The sequence below is a fragment of the Solea senegalensis genome, linkage group LG7 (genome assembly GCF_019176455.1).
Source record: "Solea senegalensis isolate Sse05_10M linkage group LG7, IFAPA_SoseM_1, whole genome shotgun sequence".
NCBI classification, from domain to species: Eukaryota; Metazoa; Chordata; class Actinopteri; order Pleuronectiformes; family Soleidae; genus Solea; species Solea senegalensis.
In genome coordinates, this window is record NC_058027.1 from 24,317,352 (window position 1) to 24,344,070 (window position 26,719).

General features: G+C 39.1%; 1 protein-coding gene across 1 annotated transcript in view; it reads right to left on the minus strand.

Moving 5' to 3' along the window:
• The window catches only part of hipk3b (homeodomain interacting protein kinase 3b), a 35,145-nt gene extending 9,548 nt beyond the window's left edge, over positions 1-25,597 (minus strand). Inside the window, exons 1-3 of the mRNA XM_044029970.1 lie at positions 25,230-25,597; positions 13,246-14,557; positions 3,258-3,381 (exon numbers count right to left, since the gene is read on the minus strand). Of these exons, the coding sequence (XP_043885905.1) occupies positions 3,258-3,381; positions 13,246-14,557; positions 25,230-25,302 (1,509 nt within the window). The 5' untranslated portion in view covers positions 25,303-25,597. The remainder of the gene's footprint in view (positions 1-3,257; positions 3,382-13,245; positions 14,558-25,229) is intronic.
• Positions 25,598-26,719: the final 1,122 nt, after the last annotated feature.

Consider the following 26,719-nt stretch of genomic DNA (forward strand, 5'->3'; position numbering starts at 1 on the left):
AAAGCTATCCTTTAATGTGATGGATACAAGTATAGATATGTTTTAAAAAATAATGTACGTTTGTAATGTTTGTATCAGCTCACAAGCAGGACAATTCCTTCTGTTAATCTTTTACTCCAGCTAACCTTTAGCCTTTTTGGGTTCAACTGATCCCATCAACTAGAGCACAGCTCAGGACATCTGTCTGAACTTCACTGAGTCTGAGAGAAAATGAACCACACTTGACCCAAACCCTACAGACATTCTGGCTTTCACATCATCCATCCTTAGCTCGACTAACATTGCCCCAATTTTCTACTGAGCGAAACAAAGCTACGTCAAGTGTTGCTTTCAGGTGTAAATTATCAGCCCTAGCAGAGTACGGAACGTAACCATAATAGATGAAAGTAACTTACTGTCAAGTAAGCTGGCCAAGCCAATGTGAACAAACATAAAAATACTTCAAAAAGGATTTGGTTATCATCACAACCAGCCTTTACTGGCTTTATACTATTCAAATGTCCATCCTGAAGGATCTTATCAAGTTAAGGTGTGAACTCCAATTCCGATCCCTAAAACATTCAAGTTTGTCTGGGAAAGTGGTCAAAGTTTTTTTTTTATGTGCGACTCCAGGCCACATTAAAGACCACCTACAAAGCTGACATCCTCTGACCCACTAACATTTCAAGATTAACTGAAAATATTTTTAAATATCTCTGGGCCCATAGTCCATTCATCTTATTCCAACTTGCTCCCTCCCAGGCTCCTCTCTCACTCAAATCATACTAAGTTTGCTCACATCATAACACACATAACAGCACACGGACGGATGCACAAAAACACTGAAAATGGACGGGTGATTCCATCTAAAATAATGTTTTAATGTGGAAAGTGAGATGCATCTAGGATGCACATTAATGCCACATGCTTATTCAATGCTTTCCATTAGTGATCAGATTTCTCATGATGGATGCTTAGTCGAAGTCAATGGGGGGAACACTTATAAAGTGCCCCCCCCCCAAAAAAAAAGGGGTGGAGACACTGCCATGACTAAGGCTTGAAAGCTATTATAGCCACTAATAAGGAGACACTGGCCAAGATTGCCACGTCAAAGAGGGGAGCAACCTTCCTGCTGTACTAGTGAAGAAAAAGTGACCCGGGGATGAGGTAAGGCGAGGGAAGAGCAAGAGCCAGGGTTATAAATACAATATGCTGTGTGGGATGGAACAAGACCCCATGCAGAAAGATAAGAAGAAGAAAGGGGGGATGTTGTGCAGGAGCTCAGTCAGCTCCATCCACATCACCCTGTGGCCCCTGGATGACACCACACACCGGCAGTTAGCCGCCTAGCTGTTTAGCGTCATACAGTCGCTGGGTTATTTATTCAAAGGTGGTGAAAAATTTAAGGTTCCTGTTTTTGAAGTTCTGTGTGAGAAACCTATTTTCAGTGGGTAGCAGTGAGTGAAGATAAGCGGACATGTTGAGTCAGTGTTGAGTCAATGCTTTAAAATCAGAATGGAAGCACCAGAAACTAAATGACATTGGTGCCATGTGCCCACCAGCTGGTTTCCAGTAAATAGGACAGTTCTAATAGAGAACCTCGTTGTTGGTGGTTAAAGGTGAGGTCATTTCACATTTCGTCAAGCCATAAAGGCCATGATGGGCCCAGGTTATTCAAAGCTGTAGTAAGAAGGTAGCATCTACATTAGGGATGTAAGAAAATATTAATACACTAAAATATCTCAATGTACAATTGCATGATGATGAACTGATTCTTTTTTTCAATATATAACTATTCTTGACAGGGTCTTGACATAGAAAACTGTATATTGTTCATTCATTGTTATGACAGTGAACAGCTTTTTTTATTTGTTTATTTATTTGTTTCAGACACAGGCTTTATCCCCTCTGCCCTTTTGACCCCATCCGTTCATCTGTCACACTCTTTCTAAATTGAGGAGGCTCCCCCCAGATATCTTTAAAGCTCCTTTGCGACATGCTGACTGCCTCTCGCAATAACAGATTTATTAAATTTAGAACAGCGTTGCAGAGCTCAAGTCAAATCTCTTTCGGAGGTGTTGAATTATCTGCCCCGTCTCAGTACGAGTGAGGATGAAAAATGATGCCAGACTGTAAAAATACTTTGGTATGAGTGGAGTGTGCAGAGGGGCTAGGTACTGTATTGTAGGGGTGTTGCATAGGACAGCAGGGGATCTGACTGAGGCTCTTTTGGCAGGCTTTGAGTAGATAGGGCTTTGGGGCAGAGCAAAGCCACTCAACATAAGCCCAGATCAGTCTAGTCCAGGGAAGACACTGCTCCACTAGGAAGGGGCAGGCATGCAATAGTTCTTAATAGACATTACATCAATCACAAGTACATGCCTGTCTGCTGCTGTAGACACCAGCTGGGTGGGTATGTCACCAAAGATTCTACTCCATTTATTTATTACTGTAAGTCAGCTGAGTGTCTGTCTTTTCATTCGAACAATCTGCATGTAATTACACACAAATGTTTTTTCCCTAAACCTCAGAGGCTTTGTCTTCCCGCTTTTAATGCTAGCCTCATACAGAAAATCCCTTCAGTACCCTTTAGATGGCATTAGGCAGTTTAAAAATACAAAACAGATTTTTCTGTTGCAATCTTGTCCTGGTGCCTCAAGCCACCTGGCATATATTCTGCTGCCTTTGTCGGCTTCTGTTTTCTACCGACTTTTTTGCAACATTTCTTTTGGGAGCTGTTGACTGAAGTAGCCATGAATGACAAATCCTGAAACCTTTAACAGCGGGAGCAATGTCTGAGTCAGTGGCCTGTAAAGCAGGCCTGTATTAGAAAGCTGGATTGCATGCAAACTCAAAAGAAGAAAAAAAAGAACTGAACCCTCTCCTCAGAGGGCTGCTGTGATTGGAAAGAATGGTGGGGTAACGAGACAGAGCAAATGCCAGAAAAATAACTTTGAAGATGTTAAAGCTGCTTTCACATTCACATAGGCAGCATAAAGAAGGATGTGAGGAAAATGGTGTAAGGATGACATATACAGAGAGGAGGTGGTAGAGTTTAACTTGCAAAATGAGGGGAAAGCCCACTGTAAAAATGTTTTTGAAGTGGAAATGTTGTGGAGAGGAGAGAATGAGTCATAGAAAGTGAAAGAACTATAAAATGCTAGAAGTAGAATGTGGACTTGAGAGTAAAGGATAGAAGGATGCACACTGGAGAGTTGAATTCTCCCCCCCAAAAAAAGCAGCTCAAAAGCGAGTGTTGAAAAGGTTTTCATGTTTACCTGGTCATACTCCAGAGCCCCAGGGTATAGGGGCCAGCCCAGAAAAAGTTCTGCAATCACACAGCCGAGGGACCACATGTCTATGGCTTCACAAAACGGCAATCCCAAAATAATCTCTGGAGCCCTGTGGAACAGATAAAACGCACATAAGTGTTAGAGAACAGCAAGAGAACTACAGCATTTAGCTTTTAATTATATTAAAGGTGATGTTGATCTGAAATGTGATGATTATATTAATTGGACACAAAATGACTGCATCAAGAACAATTTAAATCAATTTCTTTTAAGTCTACCACTTGATAGACATGGAATTCCTGATGATAGCCAGTCCAATGGAATGGAGTGGTACATGTGCAAAAAGGGCTGATTGACTTATAATAAGCCAAAGTTGTGCATCCACTGGAGTCACCGAGCATCAGCAGTCTGATTCACTAGGTAAGCAGGTCAGCCAGGTGGGGATCAGAGTTCTGACAGGCTGTTTTATGAGCTCTGGGCCAAATGGGGAACAACAAGCATAGCCACCATTTCTTCACCTATAATAGCACCGTAATACCATGACACAGGGATGACAAATGGTGACGCAGGCTTGTCAAATCCAATAATGGTAAGACGTGTCTTTCTGACAAGAGTACCAACAACTTGTGTCAAAAACACATCACACAGCCAATAAATGGTGTCAGTGTCTTGACGGCACCGAATATCCACAGTTCTTCTGTCTGAAACTAGTCTTTCTGTGCAGGAGCAGCCTCTAGGCTAATTAAGTCAATGGGGTGTCAGACTGCTGCAAATGGAGAAAAATGTCTTAAAGCAGCAATAAGATAATTGAGAAATTAAATAATATTGTGAAAGATGGCCATAAAGAGTTTAAGACAAATGATTTAAGAAAATCTAAATTGGATTCACATCGCTCAAAAACTCGGTCTTAACATACAATTTGCTTTGGTGCATAACAGCCATGGTAACAGGAACATAAAATTATTTTGCCTCTTTTGTTTGTATGTACATATGTACTATTGTCATGCTTGTTAATTTCCCTTGTGGCCCCTTTTCTGTTATCTCCTAATGTGTATGTTAAGAAAAAAACTTTAAATAAAACACATCATGAACAAAAAAAAAATATGAGTGGATGTGCAAAAGAAACAACGTGCAAGGCATCCACAGTGCAAATGTGGCATGGGAGTTTATGTAACAAAGTTCCAATAATATTTAGATACTGCAACAATGATGACTGTTTTTTTCAACAATAATAATACAGTATATCCGCAATTCCAGCACTGCTACAGCCTAAAATTACAAAGAAACTTAGAAGATTGAGCTTTTCACTATTATTATACAAAAGACAAGATTTTGAAGAACCTTCTGTGACCCATCATTTTTTTTGTTGTACAAAGTTAAACAGTATATGTGGACAGCAAAAAGGGGTGGAAAAAAAACCCAAAATGTACTAAAATGCAGTGACTATCCACGTTTTTTTTAGTTGTGTATTCATATGCACCAACAGCCCAATACCAAATCCATTCTCGGGCCTCACGTTGCGAGTCAGATTCCTAACAGTCAACAGCAATCGAAGACGGGTGAGTCTTGATTCAGATTTCTACTGACGCCTCAAAATATTGGCCACTGCCCCACAGGCCAATTCCTCATCAGACTCTAAATAAGCTATCAAGGATGTCCATTCACAAAGCTGGATATACCCAACTAAGGCAACCTCAAATGTTCCTATAAGATGTATGTAAAAATACTTGATGGTGTTTTTAAGAGCCATAATGGGACAGAAGCTACATATGGACAGCAACAGCGAGGCTGAGACCTGTTTAAAATAAGTTAAAGACAATTTTATCACATGGTCAAAACAAATGCACGCAACAGCTGGTGCAGTGGGCAACATTGCAACATAGAACCAACCAGGAAGTTATGCTAACCATTCCAGCCCCACAAACATGTCCTATTTATAAGAAACAGGTTTTTCCCCTGGTGAGGTGAGGGGAGAGAGTGAAGCCACGTGACACAATCCTATATTCATCAGGTCACAAGACTGATATAGGGATATAGGATATAGTGAAAAGCCATCCTATGGTTGGAGCTATGCAGCGATACCTGTTATGTTCTTTATCTGCTTTTGTCCATAACTGCTGCCTGCACAGTGGCAGGGCAACATGTAAACCCACACACACGTAAATAAATTAAGCCAAACAGAAAACAGCATGCCTCTCTCATGTCTCTCTCGCTTGGTCAGAGGGGGGAATGGTTGTCATAGTTGCACAGCTTTGTCCTTATCAACGCAACTTAAGCCTCACCGCCCTCCTGTGAAACCAAATCTATGTTCCATTCTGAGGATATGACGTACGGGGTGAGACAGATGATGCTGGGCAGATGACACGTGCACGCCTTACACAGGAAACAAACAGGTACAACAAAAACAAGGTGACAGATTAGTATTCTGGTACTTGCTCAGTGCATGTATACTCCTCCACTCCTTCAAACACTATCATGAATACAATAAATAAGGGCTGGAAAAAAGATTTTGTTTCCATAATCAATTAATCTGTTGATTCTTTTCTCAAGTGATTGAATAGTTGTTTGGTCCACAAAATATCATGTTGAAAAATGGTAATGGGTGTTTCCCAAACCGCAACATTATGACATTCCCAAATGTCTTGTTTTGTCCACAAGACAAAATGATTCAGTTTTAATGATTTATTGGTTATACAGAGCAAAGAATCAGGAACATATTCATATTTACAACGCTTGTTTTGCTTTATTTATTAAATACAATAAATAAAAGGTTCTATTTTTCAAGGGGTAGGATTAGGGCCAGTTCACACAGAGTTGAGAGGTCTTATAATCAGATCTCGAGTAAGACTTGAGTTAGATTCCTGGAAGTACCACAACAGTGCTTTTTCTCATCAACCAAGGCGTATCAATGGAACATCAATATTTCCACCCTTTACTGAATCCTTTTATGTGCTTTAATATGTTTTTTTTCTCAGTCACAAGACAAAATGGTCGAGTGACAATACTCTCTATCACTCTATAAAGGTCGGAAATGAATTACCATGAGTCACCGTACATGAGTTGTCAACAACATCACCATATTCAAAGGTTTCTATAGAGCCTCACCTGTGACTGCTGGAAAAAAAAGCACCTTCAGAGGCAAGAGAGAAGAAAAAATGACACATTTTCAAAGAGCTTTCTTTGCCTTCCGGCACAATTGTCAGATTCTTTTGTAAAACATTCCCCATTTCACTGCTCAAGTCGAGAGTTTCAAACTCTCTACATCTCTATAATATATATTATAAGCAATATTTTAAGACTCATTATGTTGAAAATATTTAAACTCTTGATTCTTTTTTTTTTTAAATTGCAGATACAGACGGACAGCGTGCAACATGCGACATTAAATTTGAGTAAGGCCAATCAAGAGCAATATGACTGAGATGAGAACAAGATACTGTACTGGCTGCTGGCTTGTCTTTAATTAAACTACTCTATCTCTTACAAATTACAAAGTGCAACACTCTCAAACTGTAGGTATTATGCGGAGCAACAATCATAAACTACTAACTTAACAGGCAGATATGGTTGCCTTTTTTAACTTACAGGTGTTCCACAACATTTTACTGAACCTCTGTAGGTGGGCACTAACCAAAGAAAGCAAGTACAACCAAGCTGATGTCTTGCTACCATCTATCTCACTATTTTGTTCCTTCTCATTATTGTTCTTTGTTAATCACCCATTAAGAAATTAAGATACAGAACATTTAGAGCCAAAGATGAAGCATGGTGACTTTTAAATACAGAATGTACAATTGTGCTACATTGCGTGGTGACAGTAAACAAAAATCTTTTATCATGGCATTGCTAGGACAGGACTGGGATAAAAAAAAAAAAACCTATATAGATACTGTAATCTCCATAATATAATCTGTACTGCATAAGTAAATTGTCAACATTTAATCTGTACAGTTCAATTGAGATAAATTTACATTCTCTGATTGCAGATAAGATAGACAGGTTTGCCAAAATGTCAATGTTTGTTAATATGCAGGTCTCCAGAATGGATTTACAATTCTGCACTTGAAATGTAAACACCAGCGTCTCTCTCTTTTCTTTATTGTAGTCATTTCAGAACAAGAAGTTCTTGCTCAACATTTTTAGCTCCATCTTCAACACAATGAGCTCAGTTTCAGGCGCCATTGTTGCGTGAGGTACACCGTGTCATGGAAACTACACAACCCGTTAGGGTTTTGACTGCTTAATTGCAGAGTAACAGACATACCATCACACAAGTATGGTATCGATGCTCACGACGGCGTAGGCCCTCTGCAAAAGTTATTTTAAGTATAAACCAGTCTTTAAAAAGACCTTTCAGTCAGCTCCTACTAAACACAGCTGGTCTACACTGCAGTTCTCTCAAGCTCAGCCACAACGGCAGACGGACAACACGGTGACTCCATGTTGGAGAACTTGAGCCTTGCTATACATCTCTTCCGGGAAATGTAAATCCTCACACTCTCAGAGCATCGTGCATTATTCAGTGGAACACAAAGGCAGCACTTGCACTCGGACCTCAGATTAATGATACAAGGCTTTGGACACGATTTACAGATGTAATCCACTTGATGTGTTAACACCGAGCCTGTGCTGTTTAGCTAGGTTCAGTTTATAAAGAAAAAAGAAAGAAAACAGAATCTGAGTCTGTTAATCAGTGTTAACAGCCTTGACAACAAAATATCTATCATCTTGTTGACAGCTATGGGGTCTATGGTCATTTTCAAGGTGAGATCATTCAAGAACTCCTTAAATACTTCATCCCCAAGACATAATACTAACTCATGGATTTGATGCATTTGAGGGATTTTCTACATTCTTGATTTCCTTTTTTGGTTTGATCTGCTTGGTATTGTTAGGGATTCATACAGGCTTCATTTACACTCTAGAAATCATGTCATAGCACACTACATTCCTGAACTGCAGCTGCCCATTGTATTGGTATTCTTCTTAACATTATTTGTACCTCCTAACTGGCACCAAGTCATACTTTACACTTTTCATGTAAAGTATGAACATATTTACAGCTTTGAGAGAAAGGAGGCAACATGCTCCGTTATAAAGGCATTCCATGAATGATCAATAAGTGAGCCAACTTTCTTGGGTTCATACCAGCAACAAACATTTTGAATAGTGCCTGTGCGGAGAGAAGATACAGTTAATGATTCAATCAAAGGTCTGTGACCAGTTGAACGAACTGGGAAATAACCTTCAAAATTTGTCAACTGCATGAAAACAAACAAATACCTGTAATGTTGCTATGGCAATCTAGACCGTGGCGGTCAGCCATGGTTTTTGTTCTTCTACAGTTTCTCATAATAACAGTAATTGAGAAGGTAATTGGCAGACAATGAAGAAACTAACCGCTAGTTAAAGCACATTTTTATTTTTACCGACGTGAAACCTGACATTTTAACATTTGCAAATATATTTAAATCAGAAGTTAAATAAAGGACAGCAAGGTTTGAGTTGGAGCTGATAGCAGAGAGAGAGAGAGAGAACTTCCAGCTGAGCTGACTTTGCAAATACAGACAGCAAATTAAATGTGGCCACTGTCCAAATGCTTGTAAAGTGTGAAAGCAGAGGGCGTTACTGACAAACGTATTTGTGTGGCTGATTGAGGCTATCCAACAGCCAATGGAGGCTGCTGCCCAACCAACATTCAAGGCAGTGCACATAACCAAGTGCACACAAACACCGATGGACATTTAAAATCAAAACAGCTGACATGAGAGCTAGTTGACCTTGAACAAGTATGAGCGAGCTAGTATTTCAAGCCATCCTTATTTCATTCTGGCTGTCTATTTGCCTCACCATCTATAGAAGTCAAAGCACACTGGCCAGTGTCCGAGGAGCTATTTTAGGCAACCCCTAACCGTCAGCCTCAGCAACGCTGTCCCCACACTGTATGCTTTGCATTCTCTGGTCTGTGAGGGGCTACAACCCACAGAGGGACTACATTTTGGCACTTGTTTTTTCCATTTCATTAGTAATTGGTAAACAAATCTTTGTGCTGACAAGAGAAACACATTAAATACATGAAGATATTAACTTCTAACCGTATATATTTTATCATTTTCAGAATATTATTGTAAAATGAAACAGTTTTAGGAGATATGGCAGAAACAAATTTAGATTAAAGTAGCAGTGTATTTGCATACAACATTATTCTCTCGACATCACAGATTAAGAATTGGATACGTTTACTGCTGCCGTATGTGGGACACAAGTGAATTCTGCATCTGCTTCTGATCTATGATGCTTTGGTCCTGCAAATCTTTTGCAATAAATCTTTCTTGAAAGAAAGGAAAAGGAATCATGAAAATTAAATGCCAGTGTGTTTTTGTAACTTTGAAACAGGAACAGAACGCTGTGTTTGTGACATGTGTGACAAATCTGTACTGTGAAACTGTAAAGAAAGAGAATTTGTGTGAAGTCCATACCCAAGAAAAGCCATGCAGCTCACTCACGTGAGACGCACCTTACAATTGCATCTCATGCGGGCAATATCCTTAAAACATGTCCCTCAATAAAAAGAGACGTGCCGCACACGCATCCAGTGTGAAACCAGAGTGGTGCAAGGTGAAAACCTTTGCTTTGAGGTTCATCTGAAAAGTATGAAAAACATAATGTCTTTATTTTGACTTCAGGTTCAAATGTGTTGCCCCTTGTTTAAGATGTTATTTCTCATCTGTGACCAGTTCCAGGCAAAAGTTAAAAACAAGAGATGCACTGATTTAGTGGCTGTACATCGCTTTCCGTTTATCATCAAAACAGATGACATTAGATGACAGTACAAACACTGACGGTTATCTGGACTATGTTATTAAACCTCATTTCATAGACTTGTATGATTAAATTTGTGATTATTTATAGATGGTGTCGGGCTAAAAGACTTCTAAGATTATTTAAAGTTATTTTCTTTTATAATGAAGATTTCTGCAACAAAATAAAAATAAAAATAAAATGTCAGCACTGCTCTCAGCAAAATAGTTCTTTTATATATCAGCATGTGCCCAGAATTTTAAAATCACATAAACACACATTTCATTACTCAGTTGTTTGCTTATTAAAAGACCAGAATGAAAAAACAAACAATTTCCACTCAGATACCTACCGCTTCTGAACTCACATGTCAGCAATTGCAGAGATGTTTGTTTTTTAATAAAACACACACACACATGCAAACATTATTAGACACTGCTGGTGAACAAAGCTCATCTCACACTGTTCTGACAAAGAGCAGAAGCAGCTGCGCTGTTCACTTCCTCCTCCACTAAATTAGAACAAAGTATGATAGTGCTATTTTAAGCATCTTCCTCAAACAAAGTGAATTGACAACAATATTGGTAGGTGAATGTGTGGCGTGAATAAAGGATACAATAATTGAAGTATGTAACAAATGTGTTCCCATTGTTTTCATATAGCTATGAGTCAAAGCAGGTATTGTTTTCTATTATACATGGAAAAAGCTGCAGCACATGCAAATCGAGAAGCACATCAGTTTGTGTATTTTAATCCATTTTCAGGGACAGTATGTTCATTTCCTGCTGACCAAACCACTTCACTGGCTCAATATACAGGCAGTATTCAACCACCATATAAATGCTTTTCAGTGAAACGGGTATCTTCAAAAATCCTAAAGAAGACAAAAGGGCATCAAACAACTTGTACAAGAAAATCAAGTCACTTAACTTCTCACCCTTTAAAGTCTGATATTCTTCATACAGCATACCAAACTGTGACTAATCTGCAGACATTACAAAACTCAGACACAAGACATGAGTTTGCCTTTCAAATGAACACAGCAGGAGATACACAAGGTCCAGAACATCCAGATTAGGGGTCTCTTCACTATGCACGAGGCACAACAGTCATGCATTCGCTCCCTGTGAATAATCAGTATTTTTCCCCATCTATGTCCTTGTGCATTCACTTGGATATTATCCAGAAATGAACTATAGCGCTGGCAGGAGAATTTATAGAAAATATTGGGAGTGACTTTCTTCTTCCTTTTTCTGTGCCTTTTAAGACCATCTTGTGTGCGTTCTCAATTACGGAGAATTTCAGGCGAAGGAACAAACCCCAGTGTACATCTTCAGTAAAGAAAACGTAAGGTTTATGGTTAACCTTGATGAGAGTGATAAGTCAATACTTCCACTTTTAATCAGTTAAAGCTCTTAACGTGCAGTGATGGGAACATGACACCCTTGTAAACAAGCTAACTTCTGTTTCTCCTTTACTTTGGCTGTCACTATATCTTTTGTAATACTATTGTTTGTTAATCACTTTAAAGTTCATTTTTATATTCTCATTCCTTCTGTCTTTAAGCTGACAGCCAACACGGCCCAAACATAAATGTTTAGGATGTAGCATAGTCTCCACAGTAATGCAAATATCTTAACATTCAAATCCAAGATCTTTTGACAGGGCTCACAGCCTCACACAATATAATTTTTCATGTGTCAACATAGGCGTGAATGAGGAAAAAGAGACACTATGACCGCAGTTGACATAGCAGGCCGAGGGTAAACAGTCTCTCTGGTTAAAAGGGAAGTGGATCCGATCCATTACGTCAAACAGAAGAGTTCAATGAAACCATGCAACCACTGCAACCAGCTAAAAAAAACACTGGTTAGTTAAATATTGTTCTTTTTCCATTAACTCAGTGTAGCACAGTGTAGCTGTGGCATTGTCTGATTGCATGGATTTCAACCGTTCACAATAAATCAAGTGGCAGGGGAATCATGAGTGCATCTCTGTGGGACAAAGATCCACAACTGCAGTTTATTCCTTGTGTTTATGGAAAGGTCCAAGCGGGGAATAACGATATGAGCCTTGTGAGTCGGTTATAACATGAGTCACTCACTCAAGTGAAGGTTCGCCAGCTGGCTAGAGATGAATTTGACTAATAGTCATGCCATTTTTATGCCAAGCTTGTACTGCCATGAGAAATGAACCTTTGGTTTAACTAGAAATGGTTCATGTACAACATTTTAATACCACAATGAGGGAAGAGAACTACAACTACAACTCCCCAAGGTTTGTACCAACTATGAGCATGTTCACACCTACTAATGAAGGAAATTTTAGTGTTTGCCAATTCTAACACATGCTTACATACATATATCTATATACATATAGTATATATATATATATATATATATATATATATATATATATATATATATATATATATATATATATGCATATACATACACACACACACACACACACACACACACACACACAACACCATTATTGTATAATGGGTCTATAAATGCAAAATAATATTATACCTTTTATTGATCTCCAAGTCTCTATGCAGAGTAAGTAAAGATACTAACAGAAGAATGAACCATATCACTCTGGTCTTTTACTGTACAGCTGATAATATTTCAGGCCAGTTTTGTTAGACATAGTACCTATGTAATCTAACCTGCAAGTTTTCCTTGTGCACATCCATTAGGTATTGTATCGGTATATAGAGACTGTGTGTTTGTGTGCGGAATGGCATGGTGTTTGGTCTTACATGTGTTTATCCATTTCATCTGTAAAAAGTCCTACGACCAAAGTAGGTTTGTCCTGTTTGCATATCATACCAAAAATATTCATGAATAATGTATGAACTTTGTTTTTCTTAGTGGTGTAAAACAAGTGGTGTATTTTTCCCAAGCAAAACAGTGAGTGTGCATCCTGCTAGTAAACACTGCAGGGCCGGAATCATGCTGTGGTATGTGGGTCCTAACTAGGCAGGATGTTGTGAAGTATGGGAAACATTCCCTTGTTTTTGCTTGAGGAAGGACATTTATTTTAAACCTGACCGTGGAGGTCTGGACACCAACAGAAAGTAACATTTTTTGACATGCACACAACTCAAATTTGCCTTTCTAAAAAACACAAAACAAAACAGAGGTTTCTCCTCTTTTGTACTCACCTATAGTACCGAGACTGGAGGTAAGTGGAGCACACCGCTTTGGACACGTGACTGGCAGAGCCAAAATCGATCACCTTCACCCTGTAGGGTTGCCTCACTGGGTCCACCAGCATTATGTTCTCTGGCTTGAGGTCTGCATGAATTAGACCCATACTCTTCAGCTTTTTCAGCGCTGTCGCCACCTGCTGTAGCACGGGTCTGATGACTTTCAGGGACAGGGGGCTGAACTTATTCTGTTTCAGGAAATCATACAAGTTCTGCTCAAGCATCTCAAACACCAGGCAGGTGTGACTGCGGTGCTGGAAGCATTCAAAGGCTCGCACCAGGTTGTGCTCATCTGCATTCTCCCCACTCAGACGAGCGAGGATGCCGACTTCGATTTGACCCTGCCGTGCGTATGAAGGATGGTTTTTCAGGATCTTCACAGCCACAACCTCCCCTGTTCCCCGTTTCCAGCACTTTACAACCTGTCCAAATGTGCCACGTCCCAAAAAATCCAGCACCTCATAAGTATTCTTTATAGAACAAAGGACTTCATGCTGTACTACCTGATAGTCCCCATCCCCTCCTCCTGTGCCTCCTGCTGCACCTACACCCCCAGGGCCTGCGCCCTGTTTGGAGGGGCCCCCTCCAGCCCCCACAGCCGCTGGCGCAGTCACGGCTGTGTTCCCCACATTGGTCGTTTGCAACATGGCAGGCAACATTGACAGTTCCTCCACAATCTGCATGGTGCTCCCTCGATTATCCAGCTCCTCACTTTTACGTTTCAGCCCACATCGCTGAGAGCTGTCAGCTGAGTTCAAAGCTCCACAGTTCTCTTCTCCGTCACTCTCCTCCTCCCCACCTCCCTTGCCTCCTCCACTGCAGCCCTCTCCCCGTCCCCCTCCTCCTGCCCCTGTTGCTCCACTGCTGCCCCCACTTGCTACGTCTGTCTGCTGCTGCTCCTTGCCCTGAAAGCGGACAACCCTTGCGTCCAGCCGTTGCTGGGCTGCAGCTGGGCCTGGTCCTCCTCCTCCTCCTCTTTTACTGGGCTGTTGTCTTTGTACGCCACGCACCACCACCGTCTGCACAGGGTACTCTCGTCCTCTACGCACTTTCACACCCACTGCAAAGTCTTGGTTCACAAATGGGTGGGTTTGTTTTGTTGGGTGCACGATGCCAAGGGTTCTGCTGTTCAGATAAGTCCGCGGGTGTGCACTGTCATGGTACACACAGCTGCTGGGCTCAACTTTGAGTTTCTTCACACTGCTAAAGGCACTTGTCTGGGTTTGATAAATGTGTGGTGGGTAGACCAAGACTTGTGAGGCCATACCTGTATATAAAGACAATAAACAAACAGGTAATTAGTCTGGATCCTGGAACATTTAACATATTACACAGAATGGTGACATTAATAAAAAATATGCTCAAAAATGTGGTCATGCCATTTGACTTAAATTAGTAGTTTAAGAAACAAGGATTACAAGGTACACTTCAACTCTATGATGGTTTCTTTGGATGCCTTCTACATTTTTGGCACGCTGTTAGCTGAGAATTATGATGCTTTTCCTGAGATTTGAAAAAATTAAATACCCAGCTGTAGGTGGCTAGAATCATTTTACTTCATATTTTGATGGCCTAACTATTGCCTACTGGATGTCTGGTTCCAAATGTGCATTTACCTGGTCCTCTATCCTCTATTCTCCAATGTCTGGCTGAAACCATGCTATAGTATTACAGTTAAAGTACTGCACTGTAAACTGTTAATTACTTTCTTACCATATCTATCTATTATTTTGCTTAAACTGTATTGCGTAACTTTTAAATATAAACAAATATCGGTTCAATTTAATCCTTTATAAAATGAGTTCACAAAATGGTGATTAGTGCACCGCACACAGGAAGTGATTTATTTTATGTCCAGACAGAGTTAACAGCAACATTGCACTAGTAAAGCAAGACAGCTGCAAGCCAGTTGGAGCACGACTGACAACACACCACAACCCGACACGACCAACGCTATTGTTTTGATTATTCCATCTTGACGACACCGGAGCTAGTAGCGCTTTGCGAACACTCAACCTGTCGCCCTGACATATGGTGTGTCACATGGATCACATGTGTTCAGTGGAGTGCCTGTGAAAACCTTCACCATCCTGGCCTATCCTCTACAATCCCACCAACACCTCCACAGAGCTGATGACTAACTTCTCAAAGGTTTGTCTGACCTTTTCCTGCCATTTCCATGCATCCTACTGCAGGTCTCTAGGCAACCAATAGAGATGGAGAGATGATAAAGAGACAGACAGAGAAAGAAAATTAAAGACACAAAACATCATCAGCTTTAGTCTTCTGTCTTCTCTTAGTGCTTGTGTGTTTGAGGGTGGAATGAAACGATCCATGCTCTGAACTGCACATAATGCAAATGAATCAGTGAAGTGAAAACATATTTCTTGATCCTAATCACTTTAATCTAATATTCTTAATAAATTTAATAAACTTAACAGACACACCACCTGTTTGCCATATCGGAGAACATGACTCTCTTTCATTACTGAAATACAAGTAGTCTAGAATGCTGTAACCATTCTTTGTGCTATGTTGGTCCTACTTATATAACACTACCATCATTTTAATGATTTACAAATTCATTAAAAAACCCCCAGTTTCTAAAACTCTATCTAAATGGACACACAGGTGAGTCCGGTCTGGTCTGTTAATGCGTCAGTGGATTCTCCTTCAACAAACAGTACACGTTTATTTTGTGATAACACTAATGCTGTGAGCCAGCCCTTTGACTCTATTCTGAGCAGCAAGATACGATCAAACAATTCCCTGGAGAGACCCCTACAAAACATTTTAAAGCAATTAACAACATTGCCCCTGTGTCACCTGTGCCTAAATTGTGACATCACTGATGTACCAGAAAGAAAAAGAGAAGCCATAGCCTTAAGTGATAAAGCTACAGTGGCTACTATTTTACATCTTCTAGTTCAGTCTCTATTTAGATTAATTATGTAGGAGATCACATTGATGAAATAAACGATACTAAGCACAGTCCCAAGTTATAAAAGTAAAGAGAGCTACAAATATTAATACTAACAGCCAGAAAAAGAATGTGCAAAAGTAAAGTCTACAAAGTTATTAGTGTTATCAGAAATTAGCATTTTCACCCAGGTCTTGCATTCTAACTGACGCTGGTCAGGGCTAAAGCCGTCATTTGACCAGATAGTGAACACCATGTGAACACATTCCCACTGCTGAAATACCCATTTAAACTAGGTATTTAACACGTTTTTGACCAATGGGAATGGGGTTTGAAGCAATTAATCAATGTTCCATTGGGACATATTCTTGACTACACTGAGGTGGCCTGAAAGCCAGTCACATTTGCTAGAATTATATTCTTGTCTTCATATGTGTATGAGTGTTCTGTGTACCACTTGCAGACCTGCTTGCCTTAAATTAACCCTTGGGGACAAATTAAGTATTCTGAATTGAAGTTAATTAAAACTGAATAGTATTGAATTGAAATGAGTTGAACTAAAAGCCTTCCACACAGGGATTTAATTATTAATCATAAGTGGGTGAATTGCTGTTAAGAATTTAACCAAATAAAAATTAATATATATATGAATTGACTGATAGTGAAAAGGCCTTGGCTCTGTACCTGAGCTGAGAAAAATATGGATGTTTCTGTTATATACATGATTAACTGACTATTGGTTAAAATAATTAATGTAATGTACAACCCTGCTACTACATTCCCACAAAGTGTTTTAATATTTTTACCTTATGCTTTATGCCTTATGTCAACTTAATGCCGCATGGAAGAAAATAACCTATTTTCATGTTCCTGTTATGGTAGCTGTTTGGGCCTTTTCTGTGTGGGCCTTGCATGTTCTTCCTGCTAACATGGACACAGTCAATACTCAAAAAAGATTTAGGTTATATGTAGTGGAGAGTCATTATATTACCTTAGTTAGTATGTTAGTGAATCTTTTTCTACTTTACTTTGTAAGCACTAAATTAGACAGTAGCCCACCTCTTGCACTGTGAATGCTGGGATTTAGTTAATTATTGTTGGGGCAGCTGTTTACGAACCTTCAATTACGGCACGTTGCCTGTAATTTAGAGCCACGCAAAGGCCTGTATTATTCATCATGAGCAGAATGTGAGAATGTCCTGCTTTGTCAAAATAAACAGGAGTTTCAAAAACAGGATGACCTCAATTTTTGTTTTGATCATTGAGTTAGTGTGTTTCAAACAACTTTAACTTAAGCCAGTAAACTTCTTAAATATATTACTTCAGGCATAAGAAATCTGCACATAGTCCATTTGGTAAAGCTGTGAAGAAGCAATGAGCATTTGAGTTGCTATGTGCATTTTAACATTATGAATTATTAAGGTTTGTTAATGAAATGAGTTAGGGTTAGGGTTAATTCCATACACTTAAAAACATGTTACACGCAGTAGCTTTAATTTGTGAATGACAGTTTTGACAGAACAGACATTTCTGTTCCAAAACACATTTTAAATTCAATTTTCATATTGAAAACACACAGAAGAAGTAGTAAAGGTGCAGGGGGGAAATTAATGTGAGCCAAAATTAAGCAGCCTCTGAACCTTCACCAGGACATAGTGCCATGACGGGTGGAGGACTTGTGCTACACTTCACTGTTAGTCAAATGCATGCAACGGTGTTGAGACCCAAGTCAAAAAGCTTCCTTGGTGCCAAAGTCTCTCTCCCCTCTGGATGTTAATCATGTTAACTGGTGAAAAGCAAACTCATCACTATCAGTTATGGAAAACTACTGTTGTAATTCAAGGAAAAAATAAATAAAAATGCGTAAATATTTGTACAGAACAACAAAAATAGCGCAATGGACTTCATAATTTGCAAAGCTGTAACACAAACCAGTGATTTGTTGTGAATTTTTAAAAGGTTTGGACCACAGGCTGATGTTTGCAGCTGAGAAAGTTTAGCAAGCGACTTGACCTATGTGCAAAGTTTGGTTTATTTTTAAGCTTGGAAAGTTGGATTTCCTCAGAGGAAAAACAACACTGAGGAAAACCAGAGGGACACACAGCTTCACTGCCTGAGCCCTATCTAGAATTAACTGGTATAACAGTTAATTTCCGTAGTCATTTAAATACAATCACTACACGGTAAGTATAAGTCTGTCAGTCTGATATGAAGGAGGCAGACTTTGTGGTTCCAAAGCCAAACGAATGGCAGCTGCTGCTATTATTACCAAATGGAGCCAGATACTCCCTTGGTCAACCACGAGGCTGCAGCTACGGTGTTACATTACATTGTTCAAAGCTGCAGAACCTTTCCAGAAACATTGAGCTGCTAAGTAATTGCTCACAGCTGAACTTTTGACCCTGGCCTACTCAAAATTAAATTGAGAAGAAAATAAACACTATACACCTGTTGACAGTGAGCAAATGGTGCTGACTGATGAACCAAAAGACAGACAGAGAGAGACAGAGAGAGAGAGAGAGAGATAATTGTTAAAGGTGAGAGGACAAATGTGTTGAAAGTCACAGCAGGTTGTGGGAGAGGGAAAAACACACAAAATTAAGGAAGCTGTAAAGTAAAATTCTTAATACTTAAGTTATTCAAGGTTAGTTAGAGTGTGTGTGCAGGGACATGGGTTTCAGGCCTTATCCACACAGACAGAACTTTACCTACATGAACTTTTTTCACTCTTAAAAAGTTTTCCGTAAACATCATTACAAGTAATGTCTTCACACAAACAAACAAAGCAAAATGACTCCAAGCGCTGTAGTATGCATGTATTTTTCACTCTGGGACCCATTTTACAAAAATAGCATGTTAGGGCTACCAAAATGACAGTTCGGTACAGATAAAATGCTGATACAATGAAAAACATTTGCAGATTCTACTGAACTTGTTCTAATGTGTACAGACCCTCAGTCTCAGGAGTCTGCAAGTAAATCTTGGAAATATTTAATAAGTATCCCACAACATTTTATATTATCAAGGGCCACAACTCCACAAAGAGGCACAAGCACTCTTTGTGGAGTTGGGCTTATGAGGTTAGGCCCTCACTTTTTATTCGAAATTCAGTATTATTTCAAATGTGGTATGTTAAGTTCACAGTCAAGCTGTGATGACCTATTTGAAAATCATGCTGCCGTCTCATAGACCATTTGAAATAGCACCCCTAAGATCCAGCCAGGAGTGCTTGTAAGGTTTCCTATCATATCATATGACAGTGACAGTGCAAGAGGGGGACCAGTGCAAACCAGGTGACTTTGGCATCTCGAAGATGCAGCCACAGCAGCGACAGCATCTTGGAGATGCATGCCAACATGAGGGAGACTCCTCTCTGCAGATAGCAAGCTGCATCAATGGTAGAGAGACATGGGCTGCACAAAGTAACTGAAGCTCTCTGTAAGCTGGCTCATAAATATCTGTGTGCACCAGGGACATCTGTGCTCTCTGAGCCACACTCAATCCCAAACAGGTTGACAGACTTAGGAATTAAGTCTGTCAACCTGTTTTGACTAGGTTGACTATGGCTTAACATAGAACCAATGTAACATTATTACATTTTAGTTAAAAGCTGTCAGAGCTTCCTCCTGTTGCCAGTGATTTCCTGTTCAGGGAGTGTTTATTTGCATCCATTCTACTCTATTCAGTGCTGTATGTTAACAAAGTAATAAAAACTGATGTACGTGGAGTATTAGGGGGAGCAGCGACAGCGGTATTTGGCATTAATTAGATGATGTAGATAGAACAGAGCCGAATGCTAACAGCAGCAACTGATAAGAAATAAGCCAAACAACTACTGATAGCATCTTTAAGTAGATTATCCACCTCAATATTCATAATAGGCAAATCTGCAGTCAAGTGTTTACATGTTTAAATTTACATGTTGATGACAAGTAGAAAATAAATCTACATCAATACAATTTCATAATTTACAAATAGTAGCCTGCATATGTTTTTCCATAATTTGTTTAATTAGTTCTTGGGTGAAGCCAAAGCATGGATAATGTGAGAGATAGAAAATAAAATAAACACCACACATGTAAGTAAGTGAGTCAAGGCCAAGTAACTTGGCTTCACAGAGAAACACAGTGTTGTTATTCTCAGTTCAGCTTACACTCTGGGACTTGTGAGCTATAAATGTTCTGTGTTCTACAGCATAACAAATGCATAAGGCATTCACACAATTGTTAGAGGTCTGAACCAGCTCAAGTGAAAACCCCACATCATGAATTCAGGTAAAAAAGAGAAAATACAAGAAAATATCCATGTGGATTGAAAATAAAAATACTAATCACTAATGAGTGGATCAACACAAGGATTTCATCAAATGTGCCAAAACATCTGACCATAATTGAGATCACAATTTGCTTAATTTCAGTCAGCACCGCCTTACAAATAAAATAAAATGGACAGACTCCTGTCTTTGGAGCTCATAAGCAAGTTGCAAATACAGGAAACACAGAATTCCAGTCTGCCGTCTGCTCATTCAGTGATTCTCATGAATTCACTTATTTGAATAGGCCCATGGTTAAACACTGACTTAATGACTTACTAACTTAATCGGCCCCTATTTGCCCCACAAGATGGACTCATCTGTCATGATTAGTTTGACCATCAGAGGAAAAGCAACGAAACATAATCTATACATTTTTACAGTCCCTGCGTGCATAAACTGATTCAATGAGGGGTTCAATGGAACCTGAACCAATTAAGCCGTTACTTTATTCATCACAAAGTGCATGCCACTTCTGTAGTGGGGCAAATCCCAGTTAGAATTATTTAATAATTCATTTAAGAACAGTGTTGGTTTTACAGGATGACAACATCCACGCATTAGCACGGCTAATAGCTAATCCACAATGTACATGCTTTAAAAATCAATCGTTGTAGTACTTCTGGAGCCACCTAACAATGTTTTATAATTTGCTAGTAAAATAAAACGTTCCTTGGCCTTTTCCCCCTCTTATCTATTCAGAGTGCTTCATAAATAACATTCCAGTCAATCAAGTAAATACTTCAAATGATTTGAATGCTTCTTTGTGCATCTCAGCTGTCTCACTATGCCTCAACCAAAACTAGGTCATTCAATCAACTTCGAGACAAAGTCTGGGCAGATGCTCTACCTCTTTTTGGTAGAGCATCTACCAAACTCATTTTGCCGTCCCATGATTTTAATTTTATTAATTCTAAGGGACACAGGGGATGATTTTTTTTTTAAATGATCTCTACTGTGTGTGGTTTAGATGCCGATACCAAAACAGATTTAACTCACAGTCCAATAACCTCTGTGCTTTGCTTGTGTTTTGTGAATAGGCGTTTGATGCTGTTAGGTTAAAAAAGCCTGCTGTTTTTTTAAGCATGAGGTTATTTCAAACTGAATTTATGGTTATGGTAAGACAGCAGCCTGGAAACTTTTTCCCCATCAAATTTTATAATGTCCTTCGAGTTCTACTGATACTAAATTAGCAAAAACCCATATCCATGTCCTAACCTATCAAATGTGACTGAAGTGCTTTTCTCTTTGCATAGTCACCTTGTAGCAGATGGTAGTAACAATGATGGGGTGTTTTTCCATTTTAGGTTGGTCAGTCTTGAGAACAACTGTGTCAGAATTAAAGTAGGTAAGCTGTTTAAAGCGAGATGGAAACAGCAATGCATGCGTCTTTCTAAATGAGGCGTTTAGCTTCTTAGCAATTAGCTCATGAAGCACAGAATGTGGCCATGATGCTGTCTCTCTGTCAGAATGTGGTCAATCTAAAACAAGGCGTGAACTTTGCCCAAAAGCACTTGTTCTTGCAACTCATCCAATTTAGTTCCATGTTCTCGGCTGTAATGATGACACACATAATGACTGCAACTATATCTTCATACAGGGAGACACTGTATTTAAAAATATAATTTATAAATATTTGTTTGTCCACGTTTTGTGTGTGTGACATTGACATTTTTACCATTTAGGATATTTTACACCCGATGAAAGATTAAAGATGACAATTATTCAGAAGTGAATTCTACTTATAAGAACCAATTATTCTCAGACCTTCTGATTCTTTATATACATATGTGTGTTGCTTAAAATTTGGTAATTGGCAAACAAATGACATAGAATTCATTGTCTAACTTATTTTCTCTAAAAAAGCCACAAATCTATTACATCTGTCACATGTTTTAACGGCTATCACCAAGTTAAACACAATGAAATACTCCATGCACATACACACTGATCGAAGCTTTGATTACACATTCGCAGAAACCAACATTTCTCATTAAACAGATTATGAACAGAAGCAGAATGCGTCCTTTCATCTAAATGCAGATCATTTTTTCACACCAGTTTCTGAACTGCTGTATGCTGTGTGCCAGAACAGATGTATATTAAAACGTTCCACGCATCTATTCAGTGATTAATGCAAATTACCACACAATATTTTCTCACCATGTTGTTCTTCCCATGAGCGCTCAATCATTGCATTTTGTTTCCAGTCTCATGTCTGTATGCACGCCTCAAGAAGACAACACTCACAAACTGGTCTTTAAGTTGGCCACAGAAAAACACAGATAACAAGCTGGCCCAAGTATAGCAAATCTGTCCAGCATGACACCACATGACTTCACATTCACAAGTTCTGCTGCCTCCCCACCTCAGTCAACGTCCAGCACTGCTCATTTATACTGCCATTATGCCATATCACTGTAGAGGGGAAAATATAAATGTCCATTTATTGGACTCACTGCACTGATGTTCATCTGACATTACTCAAATCAATATAACCCACAACCTTGCTTTCATGGCCTTTTTACTGATCCTACACTGATGACGCACAGCATGCGCAAGAGTAATTACACAAATTAAGCAGTGCTGTAAATCACACTGGTGTTGTCTCTGAAGCTACGCAGTATTTACACTACTAACTTGAGATACCTTTACTACCATGAATGTTCTTTGACACAATGGGCAGTGAAATTTGAATACCAGCTAGTCTGGGGGGGGGATCTAATTTGTTGTATGCTGCGCCAACAATGACAATAAAGCTTATTCTATTCCATTCTAGTCTGTCAAGGCAACTACAATATGGTACACACTGGTACCCAGGCATACACTACAATCATATAGCAAACATTTAAACTGGTAGGTCTTTATTATGTGTCGAATCCACCATCTCAGTTCAGAATATCTCTTTTTCAGTGCTCAACATTTTACTAACAGGTTTTACCAAAACAGGAAGTCAAAAGTAACGGTTGTCCGACTAAAAAATAACAGGTACTGCAGTACTGCAGACTATATTACCTACAATTATGCATGGTCGACTTCTGTTTTGTTAGTGGGTGGGGGTAATGTCCAAACCCTCAAATTGGAGCTCAACTATTAACCATATAGGTCCTCCTCAACAGGAAACCAGTATGTTCACGGTGGAAAAAGACCAGGTAAACGCATTACTGCTACATTTAGTATGATTAACTTGACATTCGTCCAACTTTAAAAGCATGTGACACCAGTCACAGGGACCACAACAGGTGACAATGTTTCAACAGGCACTCAGACCACAGACTATGGCAACCAATAATCAAAATATTTACCTTACTTTCATTATGACTTTTACAAGTCATGAGTTTATTAAGGAGCATTCCTGTACATGTGACAGAGCACAGTCTGATTATGACTTCATTAACTGCTATGAAAAATCAAATAGGACTTTACTAGGGCTGCAAGTGACAATTATTTTCATCATCAATTAACCTGTTGATTATTACAAACCAAAATGATTCTGTTTTAATGATTTCTTTATTATATGGAGCAAAGAAATTAGAAAACATTAAAGAAGAAGCTGAAAAAAAAATCAGATAATTGTTTTAATTCTTTAAAAATAACACTTAAAACCAAGTAAATGATTATCAAATACTTTATAGATTCATTTAGTAATGATTAATCGTTTCAGCCCTAGGCATTACAATCAGATTAAGACGCACATATATCCAAAATCACAACAGACCACATGTCATCATCTGATTTTTGCTTAATCAGACAGTATGATCCTTAAGGTAACTCATAAGATGCCGTTTTCACATAACCACCACAAACACACGTAGATGAGCCACTGAAATGAATGTTCCCTCAAATGTAATCAGTTTAATTTCATTTCTCTCAGCAAATCACATGCACTATATTTCATGTTAATCCACAACAGTGCAATCCAGTGCATTAATATGTGCAATTCTTTATACTGTTTGCACCATACAAACCATGACAATGAATATATATTCTGAATACAATGCTGTAAATGTGTTTCCCGTGGGACCACTGAATGGTAATTTTCTGATATTTTTTTACCAACAAAATCCTGCCTGTGTGCTTTTGCTATTCGTTTAATTCTTACTTTGATGGTTTCTGAAACAATGCTGGTGCGTCCTCTGGTACAATTATTATTTGTATTAATTTCAACATATTTAAGTTTTCGCAGGCTGTGCTCGTCCCTCCGCTACGTTTCGTTATAGTCACTATAGTCACTCCCGGAAGTCACGTACGAAGCTAGTGCTATCCGACATACTGTATATAAAGTAACACAAGTGAATGAATTCAGTCCACTTGGTCCATGTTGTCCATTTTTGGATAATGTTCTTTTACTTTTAACAAATCTAAAGCGACATTTGTTGACCAAAAAAAACAAGACTGGTCGCCGAGCAGAAAAACAACTAACCCAACAAACACAACAGACACTCGCGATACGAATCAACACACCAACCTAGCCACTTCTCGTTCTCATGCCAAATGCATACAACATCGTATTTAATGTTTTAATTAACCAATGTGCTGACATATCTTCCCACAAACGAAGCTCCTGCTGGATTATTTACGGGCTGTGAGAGCTATCTAAGTTTGTAACCAAGTTATGACTTTATATTACGTCACGGTTAAACTATCGCGTAATGGGGTTTTAGCCAAATAAACGACACAGTTGACAGCCTGCGTGCGACCACTCACCTTCACGTAGAGTCACTATAAGTGAGATCCAGGGCTTCTCTGAACATGTTACGGACTTATAAATCCATACCATGCACAGTTCGCCTGCATTGCTGCCATCTTGTCCTAGACGACAGGAAGGGAGAGCTCGCTCTCGGTAACGCCACCATCTCCCACATTTCAAACATTAAATAACTCCCGCATATGAGCGTCCACGGACACCACACCGAGCCCAGGCTGTGGCTACACTCTTCACATGCGTCTGCGTCCTCTGAGGGCGATGTGGCCCATCTCCGAAAGGGTGTCCGTTACCCTGTCTAGACGTGCTGTTGTACGGCCCTGTCAGCCTCTAACATGTCCCTTTTTCTCTAACAACTGCGAGCAAATGTTTGTGAACTGACGGCATTGACCAGACCTGACTAGTCGATCCGTGGAGCGAAGGTTCAGGACTCAGAACAGGCCCCAACACCTTAATGTGCAACACCAATTGGTGGCCAAGCAATTCTTTTGTAAAAAAAAATAAATTAAGACTGTATGATAATTAATAGCAAGTCTGAATATGTATCGACAGTTATTTTGTCTTTCTCAAAATTGAAAAGTCTTTCGAGGAAAAATGAGGTTTGTCACTACTGGTATCTTAAATTAGTTTCCTCCAGTTTTCCTGCTTATATGTATGTATGTATATATATATATATATTGATATATATATATATATACATGTGTGTATATATGTATATATTTATTTTTATTTTTTTCAACTGTATACTGAACATTCACATTGTGAATTACTGCAACTAAAGTATTACCAGTTAGAGATACATCCATCCATCAATTTCTGTGCAGTTTAACTCTGACTGTAGTGGCGAAAGTAAACTTAATTCCAACTGGCTTGACTCGTAAGTATTGTTTTAATTCATCAATCACAAATGTGAGAGAGTTGTGTGAAGGGTTTGCACATTTATTTCCACTTACATCCAAGTTACATTTCTCTCCACATGTATCCAAGCTTCTCAAGGATCAACAACACATCAAGGGAAATATTCCCTTGATGTTCCGGGTTGTGAATGACGATCTATAGATTCCAAAAGTAAGACAAGTGGTCAAAAAACACCTTGTTACACCAAACTCACAGCTTCTACAATGGACACATCCATCTAACAGCTAGATATTTTTTAGTACATATCTTCCAATCCCTTTATCTATCATAGCCACCAAAGATATCAAAGTGTCCATGGATAGCTTTTATCAAAAGAACAAAATATATCAGAAGGGCCACAAAGCCACGTTCTATTCCTTGCAAGAATATTTAATCAAAGGCTTAAGGCCAACCGTTAACTACTTCAACTGTTCATAAATTAGTGTCAAAAGTGTCAAATGTTACACCAACCACCCGACCTAGCCCTGAACTAAAACTAACTTAACTCTGGCTCCTACAATGACGATAGCCATTGTTCCACTGCATTCATTCTTTCAACTTTTACTGCGTCATCCTCCACATAAGGGTCGTGTGG